We start from the raw sequence: 26,927 nt of genomic DNA, 5'->3' as shown, positions 1-26,927 counted from the left end.
TCTACGTAAAAGCTTATTATGTGAACACCTTATCGAAAATATTTTGTCCGCCGTATGGTCATTGATCTGATGTGCTTTTTAATCTTCAAAAATAAAGCTGCAATACCACTATACAAGTCATCAAATGAGCATGATTTAAGGTCGATAGTTCAGAATGTACAAATCAAATCAAGGAATATTTTTCGTGTCCTTTTTTTCATAATATCTTGAAACATGCCAGTCAATAAGAATGTCCTCGTTACTCAATTATTATTTGAGTTTTTATCATACAGTGTATCTCCGGTATACTCTTATCCATTTGTACCACTAAATCATTCAGTGAACGTTATCAGTAGTGCGCATGCGTGAACAAAGCACAGCGTTAGCCCACACAATTTCCAGTGAAAATTTGATGCAAGAAGGTAAGACAACCGTTTAATAATATATCTCCTCAATTGAATTTTGTTTGCAAATCCTTCAATTATTCACAGAATTTCTTTCGTTCCTTACTTATTGCTTTTTCACTCCATAAACCATCATGTTGGCATTCCTGCTGCTGTCTTGGTCACGTGACCTTATTGCGAGCGCATTTCCTTAGATGAATACACGAAATGTCTGCATTGACTTATACATGCAATTTTGTTAATAGAACTAATATTTTACTTTTTATAATATGTCAGTAACCTAACTTTTTTTTCCAGAGCGTCAGGTGCAAAATTGCTACCTCTTTGTTTTTGTAAATCCTAGTACTGCCGGCATGTGAGCTTTTAGCCCGTCAATGGCGTCATATTTGTGACATGTAGAGGAATGAAAACACTCCAAAACTTCTTATTTCTTGCTTTAAATTACTTTTCAATACATGTTATGCACTTGACGTTACGGAATAATTAACTGAAGTGTAATTTTTTAGTTAGTATAATTTTTTCTGTTTTCTATTCAGTATTCAATATTCATAGCTACTTAGCTAGCCTAAACGGCTAAGCCCTAATCATGAATCGTGATTAATGATCTCAAGTTCAACTTCTCAACTCTCAAGAACTATTATTTACTAAAATAAATGATATATTGTTATCAATTGTAATTAAATGGTAAATGATTTTATCAGCCAGTATATCTAGTAGCCAGGCTGGAATTCTAAAATTCATGGTTCACATAAAAAAAACCGTTCTGCCTTAAAAAAAACGTTCCAGGCAACTAGAAACAGGTTTGCAGGCCATCAGAAATCGGCTTCGGTTACGGTAGCTATGATCGTATGAACGTCAAGTCAGGCAACACAGAGAAGGTCCCATGCAAGATTGTTAATTGCGTGCGTTACTCACAGTCTCACAGATGAGCAAGAGGGATGGATCTACAGAAGGAAATACTATTTACTCGCAACATAATAGTTTCGAATTAAATATAAAAAAACANGACTGAAAGTGGAAGTGTGCTGGACGTTCCAGATTTTTGGGTCCTGCTTTTCAATTTGCTATGTTTACCAGTTAATATATTACCCCTCTGGATTTCCACACTGCTAGTAGCAGGTTATGTTCCAGTAATGTTGGTTCTATTATAAGATGGTCTCTGATTGAGGCAGCAAGTCACTTGGACCACGGCCAGGGCTGGCAAAGTCCTATTTTTGTCTGAAATATCGCAGCTCTAATATCATATAATTTCAATAGGTATGAAATCTCGCGGCTCGAATGTCACAAATTTTTGTTTGATTGAAAAATCGCAGTTTGCACTTTGGAGTTTGGAAACGTGTCATTTCATAAAATTTTCAACTTCCGCAATCCACATTGCTTTACCGTTCCAGGCACTTCCAGCCAAAATATCCTGCAGAAAAAACATAAACATCGTAATGTAAATAAATCAACTACCTAAACGTTTTATTGAAGATAGCGCATAGTTGTGGTCATGTCAAAGCGGTCACACTGCCATTAACACGTGCTCAACTTACAGTAAAGACAACTTTTATTGTTGCCGTTTGACTGTTTTAGGGTATAATTAGAGATTTGGGGTAACACGTGCATGGAGTTTGTAAATAAATTCACGCCTCGTAAATGGCTTTTCATGGCCAAGATATGGAATTCATGGCTCAGTGAAATGGAATCACGGCTTGAAGAAATGTAATCATGTCTGGCAAATCCATAAAGCCATGGCTCAAAAATTCAGTCGCGGCTCGCCAAGTAGATATATTCCATGCCTGACTTGGGCCCCGATTGGCAATTTAAGGTAATGATCAGGAGTACTGCTTTTCAAAATTCTCATGGAATTACACCAAACCGCCATTGCACGGATTTTGTAAGAGATCGTGAACATTCTCACGGAATTGCTATGTTTTCACGATTCATCATTTAAATGACTAACATCTCAATTTTGTCTAAAAAAAGAGAACTCATTACGTTGCCTTAATCCTTGACTTTGAGCATAGAAAATAAACACCTAAATTGTTTTAGTGTACTGAATTACTGCATCCATCGCACCTTCTTCAACTCCACAGTGCGCGCTAACAGTTCTGTCTCCTACAATGCGGACGTGAGCAGCTACCATAAAATGGGGTAACTTTGACCACTTTTTTTCAAAATGATGCCATTTTTTTACTAGATAAGTTAAACTTAAATTGAAACATGCAAAATACAGGTCTATACTCCGAGTACCCCCTCCAATTTCCTTATTTTTTGGTAAAATAACTCCAGGTTTTGATGCATTGTAGTAGAACTTGTACCAAAAACATTTAATTTATTGGAACCTAATACACACTAAAGGCAACAAGTTTATATACCAATTTGTCATTCATAGTACATTTATACTAAACCATGAATAACAATAACTCAATATAAATTAAAGACTGCCACTTAATATATTTAAATATATGAAAAAATCGAAAAAATCAAAAATATCATGATTTTTTTATAAAAAAATCAAGTGATTTAATCACATGATTTAATCATTGCCAACCCTGCTCACGCACATTTGTCGACTCGAATATGTTCTAAAATTGATGGAAATATTAGTGAAACACTTTAATTCGTTATCAATCACCCATAGAAGTGCTCGAAATGGGCGGAATTTGTTGTCATTTTCATAACAGTGTGCGAAGGAACGCAAAAGATAAAAAATAAATAAATATAAGGCTACACATTTGCTCGCGTAGCAATTCCACCTTGGAAGCGTGTACATGCAGCGTGCAATGATTTATTAAAGCAGCAGTAATACTAAGCAAAATAGATATATTAATACTAAATTTTTGTGCCCCATTGATTCAATCTAGACATATCTCTGGTACGTCATGGATGAAGTGATTCATTATTAAACAAAAAAAATTTGATGCGGCATTTAATGATGTCTACACAAGTGAATTTCTTGCCAAAAATAGATGCCTTGAGTATTAGCCATCTTGTTAAGAAAAAATAGATAACTAGTTGAAACATTTGCATGTAAGACTGTAGTTTGCATGTAAAGACTCCAATAAAATGATTGAAATTATAATAAATTTATTGTCAATGACACAGCCACTGAGCCACATCAGTCACTGTTAAGCAGTTACAGCACCTGACTCGCTGCTTGTCAATATAAGCTATTAAATATTGGTCCGGACTACGATTTGTAGGGTTCGATTGCCACACAATAACTAAAATGCTTTTTCTATCATGCCAGAAAATTTTGGCTTAGTTTTGTTAACAAAATAGATCGTAACTTAATACTTACGAAGGCCGGAGACAAAATGTGTTGTTGCCTGTAACGAAGTTAGTGCCATTGAGAGTATGAAGATTGATTGGGAAATCTCATTCAACGTTTTAAGAGATCGTTTTATACAAGCAAATATTTGCGTTTCTCGTGGTTAATGCAAGAAAACTGAGATATAATACACTGTGCAGAATACTGAAAACTAAGAAATTCATACTGAAGAAGATGGATTAGTCCTTGGTTTTTATGAAGCAATGTTCGAAAATTTAAATAAACTTTGGAAGACGCCGCCAGCCGACACATGTCACGGTGTCAGCGCAGTAATGAGGAATGTTCTATGTCTGACTTGAGTTGAGAGCCTCACCAAAGTTCCCACTCATATTTACTATAGAAAAATACATTATATCAATCATACATTATTTAGTTGTAAAGGAATGAAAACCAGTTCAACTAACCATTGGTTACGGTGTTCGAACAATTCTAAGATGTGTTATATCATTAAGACAACCCCACAACAGTAATAGAGTACACTGCACACCCACACATTAGCAAGTCAGGATGTCAACTGCAAGCACAATGTTGCTGACTTGCTTAGTTGTCTCATTAGTCTCGTACTTGGTGTTGGTGAGCTGAAAGGCGGTATTCTTACATCGCGTTCACTATTGCGTTCATGTCATATTTGCTTCTCGAGCAAACAGCAATACAACGGTCGAGTGGTTTGATGAACTTGAACGTTGCTCCTGGTCCAGTAGCTTCTGTTCAATCTCGTGTCTGGCTTACGCATTTTCTGGCTTCGAACTTTGTGCGGATTTCACTTTTCTGATTGCGCTGCGGAATTCGATTTGAATTTATTATCAATTTTGTGCATTCTGTGGAATTAGTGCCAATTTTTCGCAGCCTAAGCCCCCTGCAGAATTCATTAACAGGTGTACTAGTCCATCTGAAGTCACGTTTTTTCCACTTAGGACTTGGGCCATGGTCAGGACTCAGGAAGATGTGCCAGGTGCATGGGAATTTAACCCTTTAGCGGGCAAGAATTGAAATATCCAGGAATTAAAATTTCGGAAACCATTTCAAGAAAGTTTATATATTTATTATTTATACAAACAACAAAATATTTATTTATATGAATTTTTGCAAATTTTGCCTATTGAAGGTTTAAATCGCACAGAATTCAATAATTGCAATCAGTACACAAAATTTTTCTTTGTAATTAAAATTTAGTTTATGCAAATGAAAAATTAGAAACATAAAAATTTAATTTAATTAGATTTAATCAAGTTGCCAAAATAAATAAATATATATATATATTGATACTTCCACCTTTTGAAGAAAATGCAGAAAGAGCGTCAATTCCATTGTCCGAGTCAAAACCTTCATTTAAATGCTCATATTTCAATTTGTGGACTTTGCAGCTGATGATGCTATAGATAGAACGATGGTCAGATAATTAGTGATTGACTGAGGCATTATAAGGATGCCTCAAAAACAAACAGGAAGCCGTGGTGAAGCTTTTTGTGACGCGTTTTCAAGTGATCATATATGGTAACTTACCCGTGAAAGGGTTAAATTCTTTTAACAAACCTGTGTGCTGCGCCGTACTATGCTGGTAAAAAAAATTGATGTGTGCCATACTCCAACTAGGCTAAAATAGTTTAAATATGGACGCGCAACAACGCTATCTGTCAATCACACACCGTACACACAAACGTATATCTGCATTGTGCTGCGGTTGGATATGAAGTTTCTTTCATAGATCATAATTCAAGCAAACATTAATCACAGAACAAAAGAAGGTGACATCTTTTGAGATGTGCCATCAGTGCCTTCTAATGATTGACTGGTTGCCGCAAGTAGGTACGAACCTGTATGTCAACGTCAGGACTACTTTCCCGACATCCTCCCGGCTGGCGAAATAGACCCAATCAATACCTAATAACAATGCACGTAAATGGACTGTACAAATTAGGCCAATATGGCATAATTACAGAGTGTGATTAAACTGTGTGATACAAAATATGAATATATATATTTGCAAGATAAATCAATGGTCTAATGTTTATTTTTGCTTCATTTGAGCAATTATTGCTTCCAAATCTGGGTGCGCTTTGTTATGTCATGTATACTTTGAATGTGCAAAATTATAACTATCATATGACAATTGTTATGTAGGTTATCATAGCACGAATCGCAATAGAGTATCAAAATTGCAGTTCTGCCACCACCCTTCATTGAATTATCCCACCTTTTTTTCTAAAATTCAATAATCTCTCTTCCAGCAAAGTTTGCAAAATTCATTAGCTTTATAAATTACTCTCTGTTCGAGTTCCGGTTGACATGACATCTGTTTGCTTATTTGATGCTAGTTTAGTAAAGGTTGCTTCAGATAAATTAATCATTGCCATTCCCATGTTTCACCCTCAATTTAATGTAGCTAACGATATTGAATGGCATTATTCATGCAAATCTGTATCTATTAAACTTTTACATTTTAAGATCTGATGGAAGCAGCAAGCATCCCTAAGACCCTAACAATACAAGGATGTATATAAAAACATTATTGATCTAGAAGTGGGCTTCACAAAAAAAAAAAACATTTCAACATGGCTATAATTATATAAAGATCATTACTTGTAGTTTAATAAACATGAAGTCTCCCTATTAAAAAGTTATATTTCGTCGGTCATCAAAGTTTGTATCAAGTATGAGAGTCTAACAATAATAAAATGTAAGACATGTCTGGGTTACTTTCTGCTTGTCAGATACGGAACATAAGGTAATCATAAACTGCAGCTATTATGCATACAAAATGTAAACAGAGGGTGTTCAGTGTTGCCATATGACTTTGGAGAAAATTTCTTCTAAAATAAAGTTCTAGATTTCTCATTCATCAAATTTCCGTATCAAGAAAAATCATATATTATTGAAGGATAATTAAAGGCATACTGTACTGAGTAAAAGTGAGTATTACATCTGTTCCTCCACAAACTGCTCTTGCACGGCGTAGAATTGATGGCCGGGCTTGTGCGAACACATCGCAAAGAGAAACAATTTTGATTACACTGTGCCAACTGCGCGAACCTATGGCTTTATAAATTTCAATATGCTGGGGAAAATTCCCAAAAACATGCATCATCCTGTGTGTGGCACTAGGGTAAATGCACCATATTCCAACATCGTGGGTAATTCCAACACTTCTCTACTTTTTCCTTTATATTAAACTTTGTCTTAGTTCCACGCATGCAAAGATGGTTGAAATAGTGATGTCATACTATTGCGCACAATATTTTGGCAAAACACTAGGTCTGGCGGGAAAATGTCAAGATCCTCAGAGCGAAAGTCCACGACTCCACGTCACCAAGTGAGAACATCAAAACGTGTGTCAAAGTTGATTGTAGACCTTGCTTTACCAAATAGTGATAAATAGTTTGTGTAGAAAGAATATTATGGTTTGAGACTTTTAAATACGTCTGTGAATATCTTAGGAATCCTTTAAGTATACTTATATTTGCTGATTTTAAGTGGTAAATAGATTAATAGATGATCGATTTAAGAGGCGGTTTTAGACACATAAAAACTAAATCTGACAAGGTATCGGAATTATGACACACAGCTGTGACACAGGGTGTTGTATTCTGACACAGCTCACACAGGGTGTTGGAATTAGGTACTTATTACAATTTTGAAGTGCTGTCAGAATTAGTCCCACAATATGCCGCATTTAGTCACACACATGTTGGAATTCAGCAAGTTTGTAGATTTGATGTCTAAAGGCTTTTAAATAAATATGGCAACAGTTTGTGATGTTCCATCATTGCTGGCACATAGTGTGGTGTTTTGAGAGTGATGTAAAGCAATCAGAACTCGAGTTGCGCATATGGTGATCTTTTTATAGCCATTTATTTCTTGCTACGTCCTTAAGGTGTTGGAATATGGTGTGTTTACCCTAATCACTCTAACTTTTTGAGGAGAAGCAACGCCGTAACTTCGTTTTCACGTTAAATCTTTGCTTCAACATCGTATGTAAGAAACAAATTAAACTAACGGCTAATTAAACGAATTGAGCTTCTCATGTCAGAAAATTATTTATCAAAATTATTATAACAATAGGCTCTTTACCATTACTTTAAAATTCACAATTCTTTTGATTTGTGAGAATTGTGGTTGAATCAAATCCGTGGTTGAATAAAGATATTCCTCCCAAATCCGCACTTGTCTGCCATAGAGTGATTAGGGTAAACACACCATATTCCAACACCTTAAGGACGTAGCAAGAAATAAATGGCTATAAAAAGATCAAAGTGTTAACCCATTAACACTTTGACTCCGAAGTTGTACATATGCATACCACAAATTGTATTTCTCTAGGATGTAGTGGTACATAATTCAGCATTGCCATATGGTCTAGAAAAAGGACAAGTCTGCAAACAAAAAATACCAAATAAGATCTGTAACTCGATATGGACTAGTATATTTGTAGGTTCTGGTGTAAAAATTAAATTTTTTGCAAATTTTCAAAATTAATTTAGAAGTGCTCCCATCATAAATTTTAGCTGGCCATTGCAATTGAAAAAAACTAAATCGCGGAATTTATTTCATCCGGGAAAAAAAGATCTGGCAACCCTGTTTCAAAATAGCCAAAAAATGAAATAAAAGTACCAGATCAAGCAATCGGAGTCAACATGTTGATGCCAAGCGGTTCCATTTGCAACCAGCAGAGAAAAATGATGGATTCATAATAAAATTGTTGTAAGATCAAATAACTATACAAGTGGATGCGTAGGTTTGATAGTTAATACACATCTTGTACATGTTCTGGCAAAGTTTGGTACTGCAGTGCTGACTTCTCTTTTCAGTTAACTTTCAAAGATTACTAAAACCAGGTCATGGAATTTTTTTTTCTGAATACCAGTACTCACCCTGAACCTAATTTGTTTTGCAATTTGGAAGGTTGAATGGTTATTGTCAGGAAAGACAATAATAATCTTAATTCTTTTTCCATGGGAAGAATTGAAGACCATCAGCTAACAAAGCAACTATTGATTTTATTATCACAAGTACCGTAAAATGGGGTAACTTAGACCACTTTTATTTTTATAAATGATGCCATTTTTTTACTAGCTAAATTAAACTTGAATTGAAACATTAAGTTACCCCATTTGGGGGCGGCGCCCCCCATTTGCAAACTATGACACTTTCCTAAAATTTGTCGTTTGCATATGTAACTAGAAGAATTCTACTACAATGCATCAAAACCTGGAGTTATTTAACCAAAAAATAAAAAAATTGGAGGGGGTACTCTGAGGCTTTAAATAATAGCTTTTTTTCATGTCACATTTTTAATTTTTTAACCTATTAGATATGCAAACTTTTTAAATTTTTCTATTGTGTTATGTAGCCTCAGTATTAGGCCTTTAATGCCCATTGACAAAATTTTTCTATGTCAAATAGTTTTTGAGTTGTGGGGGTTTTTGTTAAAAAAATGAAAAGTGGTCTAAGTTACCCCACTGGTCTAAGTTACCCCATTTTACGGTAATTTACATAATGGAAATGTCAACATATTTTTCAAATAAATTTTACTAAGAAGCAGATGTGTTGACAATGAGTAAATTATATAATGTAATTTAGTACATTTTGGTGAATTTAGTTCATGCTACCATTATCACAAAATTGTACTGGCATGTCAACTGATGGTGATTTATGTATTGGTTTTAACACTAGGGCTAAAAAGTTGCTCTTTGGTCCAGCTCTAAATTTCCTTGCATTGGAGAGAGGAAGAATGAACATGAGGAACTTTTTGTAGTATTTTGGTGATCTTCCAGCAATACACAAGTTCCACTGTACAAGGTACACAATTTATTATTCAAGTCCAAAAGCAATGGTGGGACAGGATCTCAACTTCAGGAGACAGGGATACAATTGATGAGTCCTAATAAACTGTTGAGAACCACAAAAGCAGATGGCAAGGGTTCAGGTATGAGCTGCACCACGATGCCAACAACTAAAGTAATGATCAGGGGTATGAGCCCTAATACACTGCCAGGAACACAGAAACAGACAGCAAGGGTACAGGTACAAGCTGCACCACGATGTTGACAACCAATACAATGATCAGAGGTATGAGCCCTAATGCACTGCCAAGTTCCAATTACTCCTGAGTGTGGAAGGTATCAATTCCCATTACACAAGAGGCCCAAACAGTACAGCAGAAGCTGCACCAGAAATCTGACAAATATACTAGACTGCCCATTTCATACACGAGCTCAGATTTTACAGCAATCTGCCGGTCTCAGAAAACTTGGTCTTTGCAGACCCAATTGGAAAAAAATGGGATATGAGACAAACCAGTATGTCTGTTGATGAACTCTGCAGGATGTTTAAACAGCTAAAAATTGCCACTAATTCTGCAGGAAGCCTAAAATTATAATATAATTCTAACTGAACACCATTACACAATCCAGAAAACAAAGTTTGCAGAAGTTCCAAGTGGGAACCAATGACTGAATGAGTGACAAGCATCAGCCGAATGCCAGACCCACAAACCTCAGCTGGCACAGCAGCTACTAGAACTGGCATGATGTTCATGTTTGCTGTAGAGCAGTGGTTCTCAAAGTGGGCAATATTGCCCCCGTAGGGGTGGTGGAAAGATTTTGGGGGATGAGGAGGGGGTACAGAAGAAGAGAGCAATAGGGGAGCGGCAGTCTGAAGTTTGAACGTTTGTTTGACGATTTATACACAACACCTGCAGCACATGACTCCCAGCAATGTTTTTTTTTTTACCCAGATCTGTTTTTTTCAACCTCTCCTGGGTGTACGTTTTGGACAAATTAAAGGCCGGTCTCAAGGCCAATTTCCAAATTCAATGATCAAGGAATATCTCTCAAACTAATGAACGTAACTTGATGACACTTGGTACATGGATTCATTAGGACCTAATGGTAATGTCTAGCGTGTACAATTTTTTTGAAGTTTGCCATCATTTGAGTTATTTGGCAATACAGGCCAGAATTTACAGTGATCAAGGAATTTCTTCTAAACTACTGAACAGATTTGAAGAAAATTTAAATTTACAGTCCTAACTACCGTCAACCGGGGCTATTCGGGACAGGCGGGGAACTCGGGACAGTCCTCCAACACGGCGTAAAACTGTTTTAGTAGCAAAACTAATTGGAATATTGCAAAACTAAATATAGTGGCGTAAACGTCAACATTTTTCCTGTCTATGTAGTATAAAGGAAGTTCAAAAATACTACATTTACTAGCTTTGAAAAATTCCTGAAAAAATGGTGAAAAACAATATTTTGAAAAGTTACTTCTGCTAAGGTCTGTAGTAAAAAAATATTTACCGTATTAAAAAATTTCTCTTAGAAAAAAGTGGCAGACAAGTGTCAGCATGAAAACTTTATTTGCGAAATTTACATACCTCAATCCCCCCAAAAATGGCGGCCATTTCCGCACGGCGGGGCTACTCGGGACACCCCCCGGGGCTATTCGGGACACCCCCAATAATGCACTAACAGTAGAACCTCAGTTAGCAAAGGCTCCAGTTAAGAAAAAATTGATTAAAAACAAAGAATATTATTACATTTACCTTGCTCAGCTAAAAAAATTTTACTTGTTGAAAAATTAGTGCATCATCGGTCATCACAAAATTGTGCATAGAATGTCATATATAGAATTGTGCACCAGGCATCATGGAATGAAAAGTAATTGACCTAAACTATGATCTTTATTTCTCCAAAAGATATGATGGTTGTCACTAAAACATTCCTTTCTGTTTCAGGTATGTTTTTCACGATCTTTTTTTATAGTAAATTCACTTAACCCAATTAAAATGGTGTGAAATTACATGCTGTCCTGTGAGCTTACAGATACAGAAAAAATGCTATAAGGCTGCTGATATGAAGCTTACAGTGGACAAGGTTGTTGTAAATGCTCAATGGCCTGTTCATGGATACGGTAATATCGCATCAATAATACGGTACCGTAAAATGGGGTAACTTAGACCGGCGGGGTAACTTAGACCACTTTTCGTTTTTTTAACAAAAACCCCCACAACTCAAAAACTATTTGACATAGAAAAATTTTGTCAATGGGTATTAAAGGCCTAATACTCCCCCATTTGCAAACTATGACACTTTCCTCAAGTTTGTCATTTGCATATGTAACTAGAAGAGTTCTACTACAATGCACCAAAACCTGGAGTTATTTGGAGTTATTTTACCAAAAAATATAACTGATTTTACCACCCGGTCTAAGTTACCCCAAGAGCTGGGGTAACAAAGACCGTCACTTTTTTTTAGTTAGAGGAAAAACAAGTAAAAATCACAGAAAATGTCATATTTCTGCCTCTACATCATCTATAATGAAAGAGGAGGACTTCAGAGTACTGTTAGTAATGAAGGAGTACACTCTGCATGCTTCAAATGTTTTGTAATGAAGTTTTATTCCAAGTTTCCCGAGTAGCCCCATTTGATGGGGCTACTCAGGACACTCTTTTTTGCTTCTGGCACCTTACGAATAGCAAATGGAATTATTTTGGAGAAACCATGTGATAGCCCTTGCAAAGAGCTTTGAAATGAGCCTAAACTTGTTTATGAAATGTTTCATGGTAAGAAGTTATGAATGAAAAACGTTCGAGATCATCGCGAGTAGCCCTGGTTGACGGTAGTAGTTGACATGTAAATGTCAGAAGTTAGTGTGTAACGGTTTAACTTGTATGAAGAACATGCATATTTATATTAATGTTGTATCTTTTTTTTTTGTTGCAGAAGCACTTGTACATACAGAGTGTAAATAGACTAGATTAAGATGAGTTCTGGAAGTCGTGGTGTACGCAGTAGCGTCAACAGTAACCATGTGAAGAATGCTAGCAGCAGCAACAATAACAGCATCAACAAAACAGTGGCGTCAGACAGTGGTCCAACACAGAGTAGCTCGGACAAGGCTGCCAGAGCTGCACCTACAGCAGAACAGATCCGTATGGCACAGATCACCGACAACTTTGTTACAACCCAACAGGACCAGGATTTGCAAGAGAAAATAGAGCAGGTGAGACTCAAAATAAGTTTTCAAAAAAGATGAGACTCAAAAAACTTAGTTTACATTAAAAGTTGTTCTTCATGTATAAAGAAAGTTGCCTGGGGGAGAAATCAGTGGTTACTTTTCTGTAGAGAAAAATTTTCAAACTAGCAAGTTTGTTTTGTAGGTGGTAACTTGTGCAACTATGCATGGGCAGGTCATACTTGTGACAGGAAGGGACCGGGAGGAGGCTCTTGTGGCGCTGCATGACCACTCTAATGATCTTGAAGCAGCAGTCAATGCTATCCTGGAAGGCAACACCAACCAGGATGCTTGGCATGAGCGAACCAAGAAGAAGAAGCCCAAGGCAAAGGTAATAACTTGTGGTTACACAACTTTTGTTGCTGTGCATCCCCTGAATCCTGTATAGATTTAAGCTTCTCATTTGTTTTTTGGTTTCCAGTTGCGTCATTATCAATCTAAGTTCACTGCAGGGTCTGCCATATTTGTGGCAACGCATGTTTTTTGTTATTTTTCAATGAAGCAAACAGGTGCATTGTTTTTTTATTGGATGAGCTAGTAGCCAATAATTACCTAAACAATTTTCCTACATATTTATTCAATATGACCACCTTTATTTTTAATGACGGCCTCCAATCTACACAGGAAAGCTTGACAGGAGACACGCGGCATTTCTTGAGGGATCAAGTCCCATTCTCATGACTTCAAACTATCCAAAGAATCATGAGGTGTTCTGCAGACCCTACTCTCTAAAATAGCCCACACAGAAAAGTTCGAGGATTCAAATCAGGGCTTCTTAAGGGCCATTCATTTTTGCTATTGAACGCTGGGATGTGACCCTGAATCCAGTTTTGGGTCATGTTTGAGCCATGTGATGGGGCAAAGTTTTGTTGAAAACTCCATGGTGAGCTGTTGAAGTGTTTACGGGCCCAAGGTTTACACTGCTTCCAAAATGTCCAAAATGTATCGCTGACTGTTCAATTTCACTCCTGAGGGGACAAAAACGAGTGGGGACCTCCCAGTGGCGGTTACCGCGGCCCAAACCATCACAGACATGGGATTTTGACGTCGTGTTGCTGTTCTGGTTGCCACAGATTCATCCAGACTCCAAACTCTGTCATTTTGACAGTTAACACTTTGTTCAATGTCAAATTTTTTCTCGTCACTGAACACCAAGTTGGGCAGCGTGTCATCCTCAATGAGATTCAGAATATGCTGGCATCTTTTGAGCCTCATTCGTTCATGACGGTCTGTTAGTTCATGCCTTGTTTGCATCTTGTAAGGGGAGGATTTGAGGTCATCTTTGAGGACTCTACGCATTGATGTTCCTTCCTTGACCAGGTCAATTGCATGTTTCACCAGGTTCTTTGAATTTTTTTTAGCCCCTTCCACACAGTTTCACGACGAATTTGGAGCTTTTTTTGCAATGACTGAATTACTCTCGCCCTTTTCATGAAGGGTTACAATTGCATTTCTATCTACTGTCATAAGTAGTAGTAAATTTAGACACCGTAGACTTCTGCAATATAAAATAGATGAATTAATAGATGATATTAAGCTTTATTATAAAAGAAAAGTCTCATAGAAATCAATTTATTTTTTTATAGCAAACATCCGTTACCATAAATATGGCGGACCCTGAAGACCTTGCTTAGAATAGGAGTTGGAATAGGAGAATCTATTTTACCTTAACAAAGGAATTCTCGGTACTGTTTTCCATTTGTGGTTGAATTCATGGAAAAACTTATTGCTTTTTACTTGCAGTCTGCTTATCATGAACTTTTTTTTGGCATGTTCACATTCTTTGGTTTATCCTCATGTCATTGATGATAAACAGTATATAAATTTTCAACTAATATATGCCAAAAGGTAGTTAATATGATTACATTTACATTTGACCTAGGCTGAGTTGGAGAGCAACAAGGAGAATAGACGTGGAGGCACAGTAGTGAGCATCGAAGGACGAGACCGGAGCGCTTCTCGTGGCCGAGGTAGCGGACGTGGCGGCAGCTCAAGAGGCGCCGCAGCTCGCCGCGAGCCTGGAGCGGAAACGGGCAGTTCTCGTGGTCGTCGTGGTGCGAGTCGAGGTCTCGTCAACGGTAGTGGACCAGTCAGGGGCCGCGGTGGTCGAGCTATCCGAGGTGGTCGTGGTGGTGCAGTAGGGTCTGGTGGAGGTCACTTGGGGGATACATTCCACTCAAACAGACAGACTTCATCATCATTTGATGAGACCATTGAAATCTGGGGTGAACCTTCTGCGGGTAATATTGACACCTTCGGCGACGCTGGAGAAGCGGCCGGTTTGGGTGATTGGAGCGACGAGTGGACGGGCAGTCTAGAGAAGACTAATGTATTTGTCCACAGCAGCGTCGAACCAACACCTCCTCCAGCCTCAGATCTTACTGCTACAGATGCAGCCAAGCTCGTCAATAGCTCAGCTCTGCCGAACTACCAGCAGCCATCTGGTCAAGTCCCATCCAGCAGTCCTCAGAGTTACTCTGCTGCCACTGGGTCTGGTAACCACACCTACATCAGTGCCTCGTCATCTGTTCTACTGCCGGGTCAACAAGCTTCGGGTTTGTCCGAGCCTGCAGCAATGGATATTACAGCTCTCCTTCAGCAGGCAGCACCGCAATCTCAGCTCTCAGGTTTGTAAAACGTTCACATGCTCAGATTCAGTTGTATCTCGAAACATAAAATCTTGCCACTTGCGAAGTTAAATTAAATTTTAATTGAATATGTGTCTTGTATGAGAGACATTTAGAAGATCAGCAGACATTTAAATTCTATGTGAAGGAGTCTACTTGCACAAGCAGCATATGTGAACTTTGCTTCTTAAGCCTTGATAAACAAGAGTTTATCAGTTTCGTTTAGTATTTTGCTAGATGAGGGTTATCAAGCAATTGTTATGTGTTAATGTGTTAGGAACACGGTCTTCTTTCTTTAAGGAGCCCATGAAAGCCAAAAATTGTAAATTCATCATACAGTCACTACTTAATGAGAATAATACATCAACGCTCGGAATGGATCTAGATTGGATTTTCTCGAAGGCAAGTGTGGTGGAATGTGTCACTGATCATTTATTGAAATCAGGACTCGGAACTGGTCGGTCGATGCTGTCAGGCTCATCTGCAAATGGAAATGCAGTGCACCTGCAACAGCAGCAGCACCAAACACCGAGCATCTTGCGAGGTATCAGCACCAATGTCGGTGATGTCATCAAAGCAAGTGGAGGCATAAGCACCCTGAGCTCTAATGCTCAGTACGGTCTGTCTACCCTGAATGCTGGTGCTGCAGGCATGAGCTATCCTGGAGTTGTTTCTTCTAGTTCTGTTCCCAGTTCGTCTTCTGGGCAACACTCTATATTCTCCTCAGGCGAGTTCATGAATACAAAGTGAAAACAAACTTATAAGTTTTCTTCATTGCTTCAGTGCTTCTTTTTTTTTTTTTGTGCTGTGAAAGAAACGTTCAATTTGCTTTTGAAAATTTTCCCTATACTATTTAAAATTCTTTCGCTGTATCATATGACTCAATGTATGTATATTGATTCATGGAGTTGGGGTGTATTATCCCTTTTCATTGTATTAGTATTATTAATAATAGCAATAATTGTTCAGAAAAAATTGTGATTGCAGGAATCTTGCTATCGTAATATCCTGCTGTATTTACAGGTCTTCAGAACGACGTGACAAGAACTCTCGGTACCAGCCTGAGCAAGTCAGAGAACAAACCTGGCGTGATCCTGCCAGGAGTGCCCACTGGCAGTCAGAGACCCAAGCCCGCTCGCTCGAAGGCGCCCCCAACCTCCTCTAAAGTGAGCACACTTATTTGAACCGCCTCGAGTTGAAATTACGCTGGATTTGTTGAAGAATTTCTCTGCTGAAATATATAATGAAATTTCAAGTTTATTTGTTGCTATACAATCATTTTTTGTTTGTTTTACAATTATCAAAATTATTTCTGATGCCAAATTTTTCTCAGCAGGGAATAAAAACTTCATACTTGCATGTTAGTTACACTTATTTTAATTTGGATGGTTAGAGTAACTAAATGACTATTGCTGTGTATTTCTTCAGATCCCAGAGTCGGCTGTGGAGATGCCTGAGGATGTGATGGGTTCGCTTAACCTCCAGTTATCTGGCTTGAAGTTTGGCACAGAAGGCTTTGACTTCCCTGAGCCTAATAAGACAACGCCACCATCGGCTGCACCTATGAGCTCAGCTGAAAGTTCTTACCCTCCTCCATCAGCAAGCTCATCGTATGCAAGCTCTCCATATGCTGTGGAAATTTCGGTAACGGCGAGTTCTGCATACGGCTCTAATGTTGCTGCTGCTACTGTTCCATCTGTCTCTGCGGTACCAAGCTCCTACTCGAATTCATCTTATCCCTACGCTGCATCTGCTGCTCTAAACTCGTACTCCAATCCCACGCAACCAAGTAACAACTATAGCTCATCTCTGTCTTCTGGTCTTGAACGGGCCGATGCTGTTGCCAGCTCTGCCGCTAAGCAAGCTCACAAGGTCTGTTGTATTCTTAATTTTTGGTCTGCTACTATTTGCATAATTTATTTAGCAGATATTCTATCAATACCTTTGCTTATTACTTTGATAAGTTTGAAGTTTGTTGAAGTACAACAAACTATTACTTTGGTAATTATCTAGCTATCGAAAACTTGATAAATGAAAACCGAAATATAGTTACGATCTTATGTATACAAGTCTGGTTGCAAAGACTTTGAAAATTGTGTGCAGTATTACCTAGTTATATCTTTTATTTGTACGAGTTACGATGTACAGATTGTTAAATCTCCTGCCTCTTCATATAATCGGATTTATTACAATGACTTCTTACACCTCATGATCGCATCATCATATCATTCATTTAAATATTTTGGGTATAATTTGTTATTTATTCTAGAAGGTCGCGATAATCAAATCATCATTTTTATTTTGTGACCAAGTGACCTACTCACTAAACTAACTAACTGAGTTTATAAATAGAAACATGCTTTAAAGTGCTCGTGTAATTTTCTCTCTATACTTCACTGAGGATGGGCGTGTTTCTTGTTATGCACCAACTTTTCACTCATTCTGGGTTGATTGCTTTATTGATGGGCCTTCATTTGATGTAATATTGGTTTGTTGTATTCGAACTAACCTCGTAAACGATTGTGAAATTCACTCGCTCCTACTTATGATACTCTATCGTCTTTGCTGGTTCCGTGGTTCGAGCAAAAGATGTGCCTTTTGTCGGATAAATCAAACTATGCTACGTCAACAGCTTAGGATAACTTGTAATCACATGGACAAATTGGATAATGTTTTTACCGCCTTAGAACTGCTTTTTATAACTATATCATTAGGTGCACAAATTACCACAAATCAGTAACCCTACGTGGAATATTTAGAGATAGACAGTAGCTGATGATTATGTAGTGTATTTGTTGCAATGTTTTATATTTACTGCATGCACTTAACTGTTGTTTAAAACGATTGTGGTGAGAGTTGTGTGTGACGTGTGTACCCCCACCCTCGTCAGTTGGGACCGGAGCCCATCCCATTCCCGAGCAGCCAGCAGAGTGAGGTGTCAGGCTCACACCTCGTGAGCAGCAACAGTAGCTCTAACTCTGCGGACGCGTCGGCTGCTCTGGCGTCTAGCAACTCGTACCTGTCGATGCGGCCTACCGGTGGTGTGGCCGTGTCAGCCGGTTCAGGTGGTGGCGTCGCTCAGAAGAAAGACATGAGTGTCTTGTCTGTGGGAAATGCTGCAGCTGCACTTGGGCTGGGCTCCACGAGCGCTTCGTCTGCTTCAGTTTCTCACTACTCGTATTCGTTACCATCAAAACCCACAACCACATTCCCCTCTCCCCCCTCTGTACCCTTTTCTCAACAGGTGAGTCGTTATCCCCTGTGTTCCATCCTTCTTATTGTTGTCGACACACTGTGACTGATCTTCTTTTCTTTGCTTCGTTACTAAGAGTTCTTCATTCAAGTTTCGAAGTGTTCACAAAATATATCTCAATTTCTTAGATCGACTTTTCTGTTGTTGTTTGCTTCAATATCTATTTCCTTTGCCATCCATCATTTTTTGCGTATCTTTGTGGGCAATATTAATCTTACCCATTTGGTACGATATCATAGTATGGCTCACCTATCTCATTCATTGCTTTCCTCAATTTTGCCGTGTTAGATTGATGAAAGTTAACGTGTTGAGCGCTTCAATAGTAACACCTAATGGGCATAGTAAGCTACAGTCATGCTTAACATTCGTTCCGTATGGACGATGTAAAAGCGCAATACTTTATGCCTCTTCTTACACGTTCCTCACATTTGATTAAATCGTTTCGTCATTTTATTTTAGAAGCCTGCATTAAATCGTTTAACGAGGTAAATGTGTTCTCGATTAACTTGAGACTATACCTGTGAATGCCGTATGGTCTATTGACTGCCTGCCACGGTGCATGGTTGTTTCCTTATGTTTTTGTTGTACTGCAAGTTCACGGTATTTTATTTATATTTTTTATCAAATTCCTTTTGGATTTGCTCGATGATTAGTTTTTACTCTTATGGTGTGGTTTTTGTTTTTACTAGCGTTGGAAGTAATATTACTTAGTTAAATGAGTTTGATGCACACTCGTATTTTCTGATGATTGTTAATTTCTGCTTACAGAATTCGTACTCGAGTAACGGGCAAGATGTGAACAACAGCGGTGACGGGGGCTACAGCAACAGTGCTGTGGTGAGCAGCTCGCTGTCTGGCCACCAGAGCAGCAGTGCGCCCGTGGCTGTTGACAGCAACCAAGTGTCGGGAAGCAACACGAACAATTACAGCTCTTCTTCCTATGTGGTGAGCCTTTATCTTATCTTGACTACCTACTGCATATGCATGCACTCTGGAAACATAAATTCAATGTTTGAAATGCGTACTTATAATGTAAATTATTTGAAAAAGAAACCCTAAATCTGTGGGCATAAATTTTACATTTTTCTTTTCATTCCCTTGAATAGACTGGTTCAAATAATAGTAATCAGCAAGGAGTTCAATCACAGCAAGAGCAGCAGTACCTCGTAAGTGGCAGCAATGCAGTGCAGTACCAAAATAGCTACAACAGCTCGAGTCACTCGAGTTTGTCAGCTACAATGAACAACAAAGCGCTTACTCCACTTAAAGACTCCACTCAGGTACCTACCTCAGCATCAGACATTCCTTCTGGACATTGGGTCATATGGCATTTATATACTGCAATGTTTTGGAAATATAAAATTTTCATGAATTTAAGAATCCTGGTTAAGTGCTTTTAATCTAATTTTAGATTTAGAATGAATGACTTCATTTAATGAAAATTTAACCAATTTTTAGTGTCGAATTCATTAATACTCTTTCTAATGTGGGATTTTTCATTAAAATGTCTCGAATGTGATTTCTATTTCATTAAACAAATCCTAGCGATATGTATATTATTTGGAATTCTGTTCTGTTTCTCCAGTGAGCACATCTATCTCATATGTTCCCACATCCATTTCTTCTGCTCCCTCATACATCTCGTATGTCCCCACATCCATTTCTTCTGCTCCTTCATACATCTCATATGTTCCCACATCCATTTCTTCTGCTCCTTCATCCATCTCATATGTCCCCACATCCATTTCTTCTGCTCCCTCATACATCTCATATGTTCCCTCATCCATCTCTTATGTTCCCTCATTTATTTCATTCCCCACATTTGTGTACAGTCAAGCTACAGCGGCGGTGACGTGAGTGCTGTGAACAGCAGCGTGTCTGCAGCAAACAGCAACTTATCCATGCAGGTGTCTGCAGCCAGTGTGCAGCAACAACACCAGCAGCAGCAACAACAACAGCAGCAGCAACAACAGCAACAACAACTGCAACAGCAACAACAGCAGCACAAGGCGCCTTCAACTACCGTGCCTCCCCCAGGTCTCATTTAAACTTTAATTTGTTATCATTCTGTATCAAATTATAATCTGTATCAATCAGCAATAATAAAGAATAAAAATATTCTATCATGATTATATAGTCAACTTGTGTTGCTTAATTTTTTTATATTGTTTGTGTTTGGTGTGCTAATGTTTCAGCTTTTGAGGCTGAAAGTCGTATTTTCGGAAAATGTATTCAGGTATATGAGAGATTTATTTCCTGTGACGCAAAACAAACACGTTCTGTGACATGCGCCAAATTTATATTTTCAGCCTTTAATAGCATTTTTGTTTGCAGGCGTCCCGCAGCAACAGACGCACCATCACCAACAGCAACCCACGCATCTCACTCAGCAGCAAGCTGTTGCTGCTGTTGCTCAACAACAATTACTAATTCAGCAACAGCAGCAGCAACAGCAACAACATCAATTTGTGAACAATAATGCGGCTCCAATTCAAGCAAGCTCCCTGCCCTTCTACCCATCCATGATCTACAGCTTCGAAGAGCTACAGATGTTGCAATCGAGAATGCCTCATCTCGTGCGTATCGATTACCTTGCCCTAATGTTTTCAATTACTCATAGCTGCTTGCAAATCGTTATTGTTCTGTGTAAGTTGGTAAAATTGTATTTTTAATGTACCTATCAAATCTTAGTATTAGGACTTGTGCAATAGCACCTATTGTGTGTTGGAAGTTCATGTACTAGACCCCGAAGAACTGCTCCTCATGGACTGAATGTTGTTCTCCAATTCGCCATCAGTGAGGTGCTATTGAGTCCATAGATGTTCTACTGCCAATGCTTGAAGAGTTTTTATTGTGTGCATCAGACGCAGCAAGCGCCGTCCACGCTGGCGGGCACTCGTGACGCGAGTGGGTTAAGTGGAGGAGCATACAGCGCTGCCGATATCTCCAAGTTCCGCAATGATCAAAATTCATCTCCCGTGCCCTCTGCAATCAACACTCAGGTGTGTTACTTTACCTTCCTGATCTGATGGAACATCCTAAACGAATTCAAAGGTTGCGCCAGTATCTTCTGTTGAGAGTGTTCACAATATTTATTGTATTCTGTTCTTTATTTGAGATGCATTTGTATGCTTGTAAGAGACGGTATCTGACGCATGAAACGCCTTCTGTAATAAACGATGACGTTCTTACGATGACGTTGTTACTTTCTTGCCAGATTCAGCATGCTTGAGACTTGTAATTTCCTCCCCATGTAGTTGCAGAATAATTTTTGATCTATAAAATTGGTGTATATTAAGGCATTCTTTGTTGGTGTTTTTTGTTAGAATATTCACCACTATAGCATATTGACTGTCCACCTCTAACTAAACATTACATAGAAGTATCACTCTACCAACACTTGAACTGTAACCAGCATACAACGTATTGTGAGCAATCAGCATAGCTCTTCTGAAGAGTTGCATGCAATCTGCCAGGCGCCACCAGGCTGCAGATAAACAATCTTCCCGTGCCAACTGGCCTGACTACTCGAACCAAAGTATACCACAAACACTTTCGAAATTACATGATTTTTGTTCGAGAAACGTAAAAACTTCATATTCAATTGTTTACTTACGGTACTAGCTCTAGCTGATAGAATCTGGTGGCTATGTTTTGAATCATAAAGTTACAAAATTTATTGTTATTTCCGTCGATTGGTAGACTCCTTCGTTTGAAACTTTTTGCCATTCGAGACGAGATGAGACTAGAACAAGAAACTTTGTCCCGGTTCGCAATAAAAACCGTGACAATTTTCAGCTCTCCTTGGGAGTTCCGGGACGATACCGAGACGAGACGTCCCGGTTAAAATAGGAGGTTTAAAATTTCCTGGAATTTATATCTTTTATAACGAGACATAACAAGACGAACCACTTAATGATGGGATGTAGACTTTTTTAGTTTACAGACATGTACAATAACTTGAGACGTATTCATTGACAATTCCGATCGTGGGCTTGGCAATTAAGATTGTTTTTGCGACATATCGTAATTTAACATGGCACTCGTACTTGACAAGGCAAATAAAAACAATAATGAAAATTTGCATAATTTTTTAATTTTCCATTTGCAATGTTATACTGTAATGCGCATTAAATATATATTTTCATGATGAAGAGTAAAAAAAATCTTCAGTGACAAAGTCTATAATTTAATTAAGTTTCCGGTAGTTGCGGTTCATTAGTGGAGCACCAGTTGGTCCAGCAACAGGGTCTCGAGTGACAGCCCTGCACTGGTTTTATTTCCATTTGGACTCTGGTATCTTCACCTAAGAGCTGTAACACTTGCACCTGCTATGACATTTTGTAGTGGTAGAGGTTCTGGAGGATGTGTTCCCGTCATTAGCCTTGTAAATATTGCCACATTGTTTACATCGGCTGCTGGTCTGGCTTACACCGCTGTCATCATGAGTCTCACCAGCTTTGAGCTCCAAAAAATTTCCAAATGTCTTTGACTCCTGGTATCTTGCACGGCAGAGAAAAGAGAACTATTCCACAGTCTTCTAATTGTCTGACTAATTGAAAATGTGTCCGCAATTCGCGATGCATGCCTGAACTCGTATGGAACGCGCACTAACTCGTACAATTCTCACGTAAGGCGTAGTTCGACATCATTCACTCAACAACGAGCCATACATCGCCAAATCTGCCCACTAATTTAACTGCCAAATTAGTTTCGCAGACAAATGTCGCCACATCTGCACATGACTTTCAACTGCCCATTAACAAACAGGAGCTAACTTGTTATTCATTAATTCGCTCGCTCAGAACATCTCGTTTCGTCTCGAATATTCAAGGTATGTCTGTCGTCTCGTTACGTTACTACTTGTTTCCGTTCAATCTGTCTCTTATCGTTTGATAATTACAGGGACACAAGTTTTAAAGTCTAGTCTTGTACACAAGTCTTGTCCCGTTCATACGTTTATTCCGGGACAAATTTTACTCTCTGTCCGGTTATTTTTGTCCCGGCCATTTCTCGTCCCGTTCAGTTTGCCCCGATTCATTTCGAGAAAATTATTCCGGGACACAGGAGTCTATCGATTGGCTGTTCAACCGGAGGCAAAGGATGAATATTGCAGCGTTGATGGCTAACGTAATGCTTTCTACAAAGATAGAAGTGCTATGTCTGAAAGGGGTAGATTTTTTTCACGCTTTGGACTGTTCTATGTAATAGTATACTTCTCTCTTTGCCTGAGGATCGTTGGTATAGTTTATAGATTTCACGTCTTTCGTAGCTTTTGGCTTATAACGTGATGGGCCAGCCTTGTTGGAAGCTTTTTTATTGCAGGTAGAGATTGTTAGTTTATGGCGATCTGGGCAGTGATGGTCTGAGACAGGTAACCTAATTATATTGCATTTATAGTTTCTCTGATCTACTCACAGCGTGATGCTTAAGTTATGAGTCACAAAATTTTGGACTGGCTTATATGCTGGCATACGTTTATCTCGAGTTGAATTTCTGTTATTATTGAATTTTACCGAATTTAATACAGCTTGCAATGATTGAGCTGTATGAAAGCTCTTGCAAATATGTTGTATCCCATAGATATAATTTTCAAGCTACCGACGTGTGAATTTATTTTATTGTGTGCTAATGAATAAAGCTTAGCTTGTACATTACAGGGAGGTCATGCTGGTTACATGGCTAACGCTGGCAACGCTGCTGCAATGCACCCGCTCTACATGTATCATCAGAACGTAGCTGTGCCCAACACCTTCACGCAGTATGGCACGCCAGCTATCATTCAATTACCTGCAAACACGGGATCTAACAACTCACAGTTCCAACCTCCTAAGCTCCAGTACAATGCTACTGCTCCAGCGCCAACGTACTACGACTCACAGGTGCTTCGTTGTGGATTAAATTCAATAGATATTTTGTTATCGTGATTTACATGAAACAAGATCATGAGTGACGTATATATTTAATTAATAAATATCTTGAAATTTTGATGACACTGTAATGAGGTCATGAATATTATTTTGAACGTTGTAACCCGCGAAAATATAGCAAGTTCACTTTCAGTTGCAATTTTCAACTGGATTCCTACATCTAGAAACTTTTTCTTACACTATGAAAGTAGGTGAAGAGTTTCCATAATGACCATGTCTAAACATTATCAGGGCACTGGAGACTACAAGACAGGCTACAGCAGCAGCAGCCAAGGTAGCAGCAAGCAAGGCGTTGGCAGCAGTCAGGGTAGCATGAACAGCTCTGTTGCAGAACTACCATACAAGAGTCATCTGGCCAAGGTAAATACTTTTTCACTTTATTATGAGTCTCTACCTTACATATCTTGCACGGTTCTTTGAGTAAAGCTGAGTAAGGTCAACTAATAAGAATAAAGTTAGACTCCATAATTGTTGTCGATATGTATTAGTTATGAAATTTTTCATGATATCTACATGCAAGATAAAAGATGCGATTTATGAGTGTATCTTTGGTTTCCGATGGCAATTATTTGCTAGTTGGTTCTTTAATTTCAAGTTAACGTTAGTAAGCCAAGTTTGCTTATATTGCTTGAAAATTAACTAATTGCGATTTAGAGAAGGTAAGGCAGAGATTTTTTGCCAGAAATCGAGAATGATTAAGCAACACGTATATTATTTTCTCTAGCGAAGACATTTCTACCCAATGCAAATTCACATTTGTTACAATTTGCAATGTCTTCCAATTCAATTGAGCGTTAACGGTGGCCGTGTCTGATGCGGATGTTCTTAAGGTTCCACGCTAAAAGCTTGATAAATGATTCCCTCCCATACGGCTGCAAAAAGCACTTTATTTATTAATAATTACCACAAGAACTTGGATAACATGTATTTGGCGCAAATATTAATTTGAATGTTGTACAGTCGTATGAGAAGCCCGGGTTCCACACGAGCACCCCGCCGCCCTTCAACATGGCGGGTTCTGCTGGTGGTCCCTACCCTCATCCCCAGGTGTTCCTGCCTCCTCTGCCGCAGCCTCAGCATCACTCCAACCTCATGCATCACCAGTTGCATCAGGTATGACAACTGTTGACCATTTTCGTCCGAGATACCGCTCACGTGTTTTACCGACCGTGTTATTTTGCAGTATTGGTTAGAGAACTTATTTTCAGTTGGAACAGCATTTGATATTGACATCAAAGATGAGAACCAAACGTACTGGTTATAAATTAAAAAAAAAATTACTTTTGTGAAATATTGCCAAATTGTCAACGTTTCCGTCAGATGAACCATCTATTGTTTGGTAAATAAATTTTTGGAGAATTTGTACTAAAACATTCTTTCTAACATAACAATGATTGTGCAGGACGGAAGTAGCAGCAGCGGCCAGCGCGGCAGCTCAAGCGGCGGTCAAAGCAAGGCTGCCTCGAAAAACTATCCTACACAGTTCTGGGGCTCTTCGTAAGCCCGAGGCCAACGGGCCATCGTTGGAGCGCACCTAATGTTTTCGTTGATGGTTAGGCATCGCTGCGTTCCCGTCTACTCGGATACTCTTTTGTGTGCTCTGATTGCATTGGTCCGAGCCTCCATCCCGCACTCCGACAGACACGCAAATTAGGCATAGTTTACGTACGTGCACTTTTTCATTTATGCGGAGAAGTGCCCTCTTTGTGGCGTCCTTTATTCGACAGAACCCTAAGTACTCTCATTCTTGGCCGATGTGCTCGCGTATAGGTTTGCGGTGTTAATTTATCTTTTTTCTCGTTTCTTTTATGTATTATCTTTGTACGCTAGTTGCTCGCACCTGATGCTGAGGTGTTACATGAATTCGCTAATGTTTACCTTTTTTGTTACACAGTTTCTTGGTTTCCATTGGTGACCGGTGTCTCATATTGATTGTTAAGGCGAAGATGTGTTCAATCCTCTCTAAAGTGTACATAACAAATCTTATGAGTAGGCCTGCGACAAATTGTCTCGGCATGGTGCATTCAAACCCTGGCTTTTTTATACCGTCATCTATTCTAGTTCTGAATAATCCATGGCTATTATATATACAAATTTCGGTAAATGTAAGTCGACAAAGGTTATCTTCCCTCCTAGTGCAACCTTCATCGTAGACTAACCTTAGCATTTACTTGATTGCCCGTTAGTGTGATGTGCCTGTGTAATTCACTCCTATTTTCATTGCTGTGTAATTCACTCTGTGCCGCGTGATCACCGTGTCTCCAAAAAATCTTCCTCACAAAATTTTTCTGTATATTTAAGTACTTATTTCCAAAGCATAACTTTTCATTACCTCAAAAACAAAACTGTAAACATTGTTTTGTAAGCTTACCCGATTCAATGACAGTAAATAAATATCGAATGTCT

At 38.6% G+C, this 26,927-nt stretch overlaps 1 protein-coding gene across 2 annotated transcripts; it reads left to right on the top strand.

Annotated features, from left to right (window-relative positions):
- The first annotated feature begins 304 nt into the window (after nucleotides 1-304).
- LOC108679558 (protein lingerer) lies at nucleotides 305-26,927 on the top strand. Of its 2 annotated transcripts, XM_018168203.2 has the most exons (17): nucleotides 305-401; nucleotides 12,420-12,699; nucleotides 12,887-13,042; nucleotides 14,594-15,338; nucleotides 15,784-16,065; nucleotides 16,362-16,504; nucleotides 16,767-17,210; nucleotides 18,229-18,582; nucleotides 19,360-19,536; nucleotides 19,698-19,871; nucleotides 20,424-20,628; nucleotides 20,926-21,167; nucleotides 21,456-21,593; nucleotides 24,252-24,473; nucleotides 24,753-24,881; nucleotides 25,482-25,634; nucleotides 25,924-26,927. In XM_018168203.2, exons 2-17 carry the CDS (start codon nucleotides 12,460-12,462, stop codon nucleotides 26,020-26,022), a joined length of 3,903 nt encoding a protein of 1,300 aa, XP_018023692.1. In that variant the 5' UTR covers nucleotides 305-401; nucleotides 12,420-12,459; the 3' UTR covers nucleotides 26,023-26,927. The 2 variants fall into 2 exon arrangements, with proteins under 2 accessions (XP_018023692.1, XP_018023693.1); XM_018168204.2 differs by lacking the exon at nucleotides 18,229-18,582.

Source organism: Hyalella azteca, unplaced genomic scaffold (assembly GCF_000764305.2).
Source record: "Hyalella azteca isolate HAZT.00-mixed unplaced genomic scaffold, Hazt_2.0.2 contig13926, whole genome shotgun sequence".
Lineage (NCBI taxonomy): Eukaryota > Metazoa > Arthropoda > Malacostraca > Amphipoda > Hyalellidae > Hyalella > Hyalella azteca.
Note: the sequence above shows the minus strand (reverse complement) of the source record. Positions and strands in the feature narration are given on the sequence as shown.

Coding starts and splice junctions, on each gene's coding strand:
- LOC108679558 (XM_018168203.2), top strand. CDS start 12,460: ATGAGTTCTGGAAGTCGTGGTGTACGCAGTAGCGTCAACAGTAACCAT. Junction 12,700..12,886: donor TGCAAGAGAAAATAGAGCAG/GTGAGACTCAAA, acceptor ATGCATGGGCAG/GTCATACTTGTGACAGGAAG. Junction 19,537..19,697: donor ACAGCTCTTCTTCCTATGTG/GTGAGCCTTTAT, acceptor TCCCTTGAATAG/ACTGGTTCAAATAATAGTAA.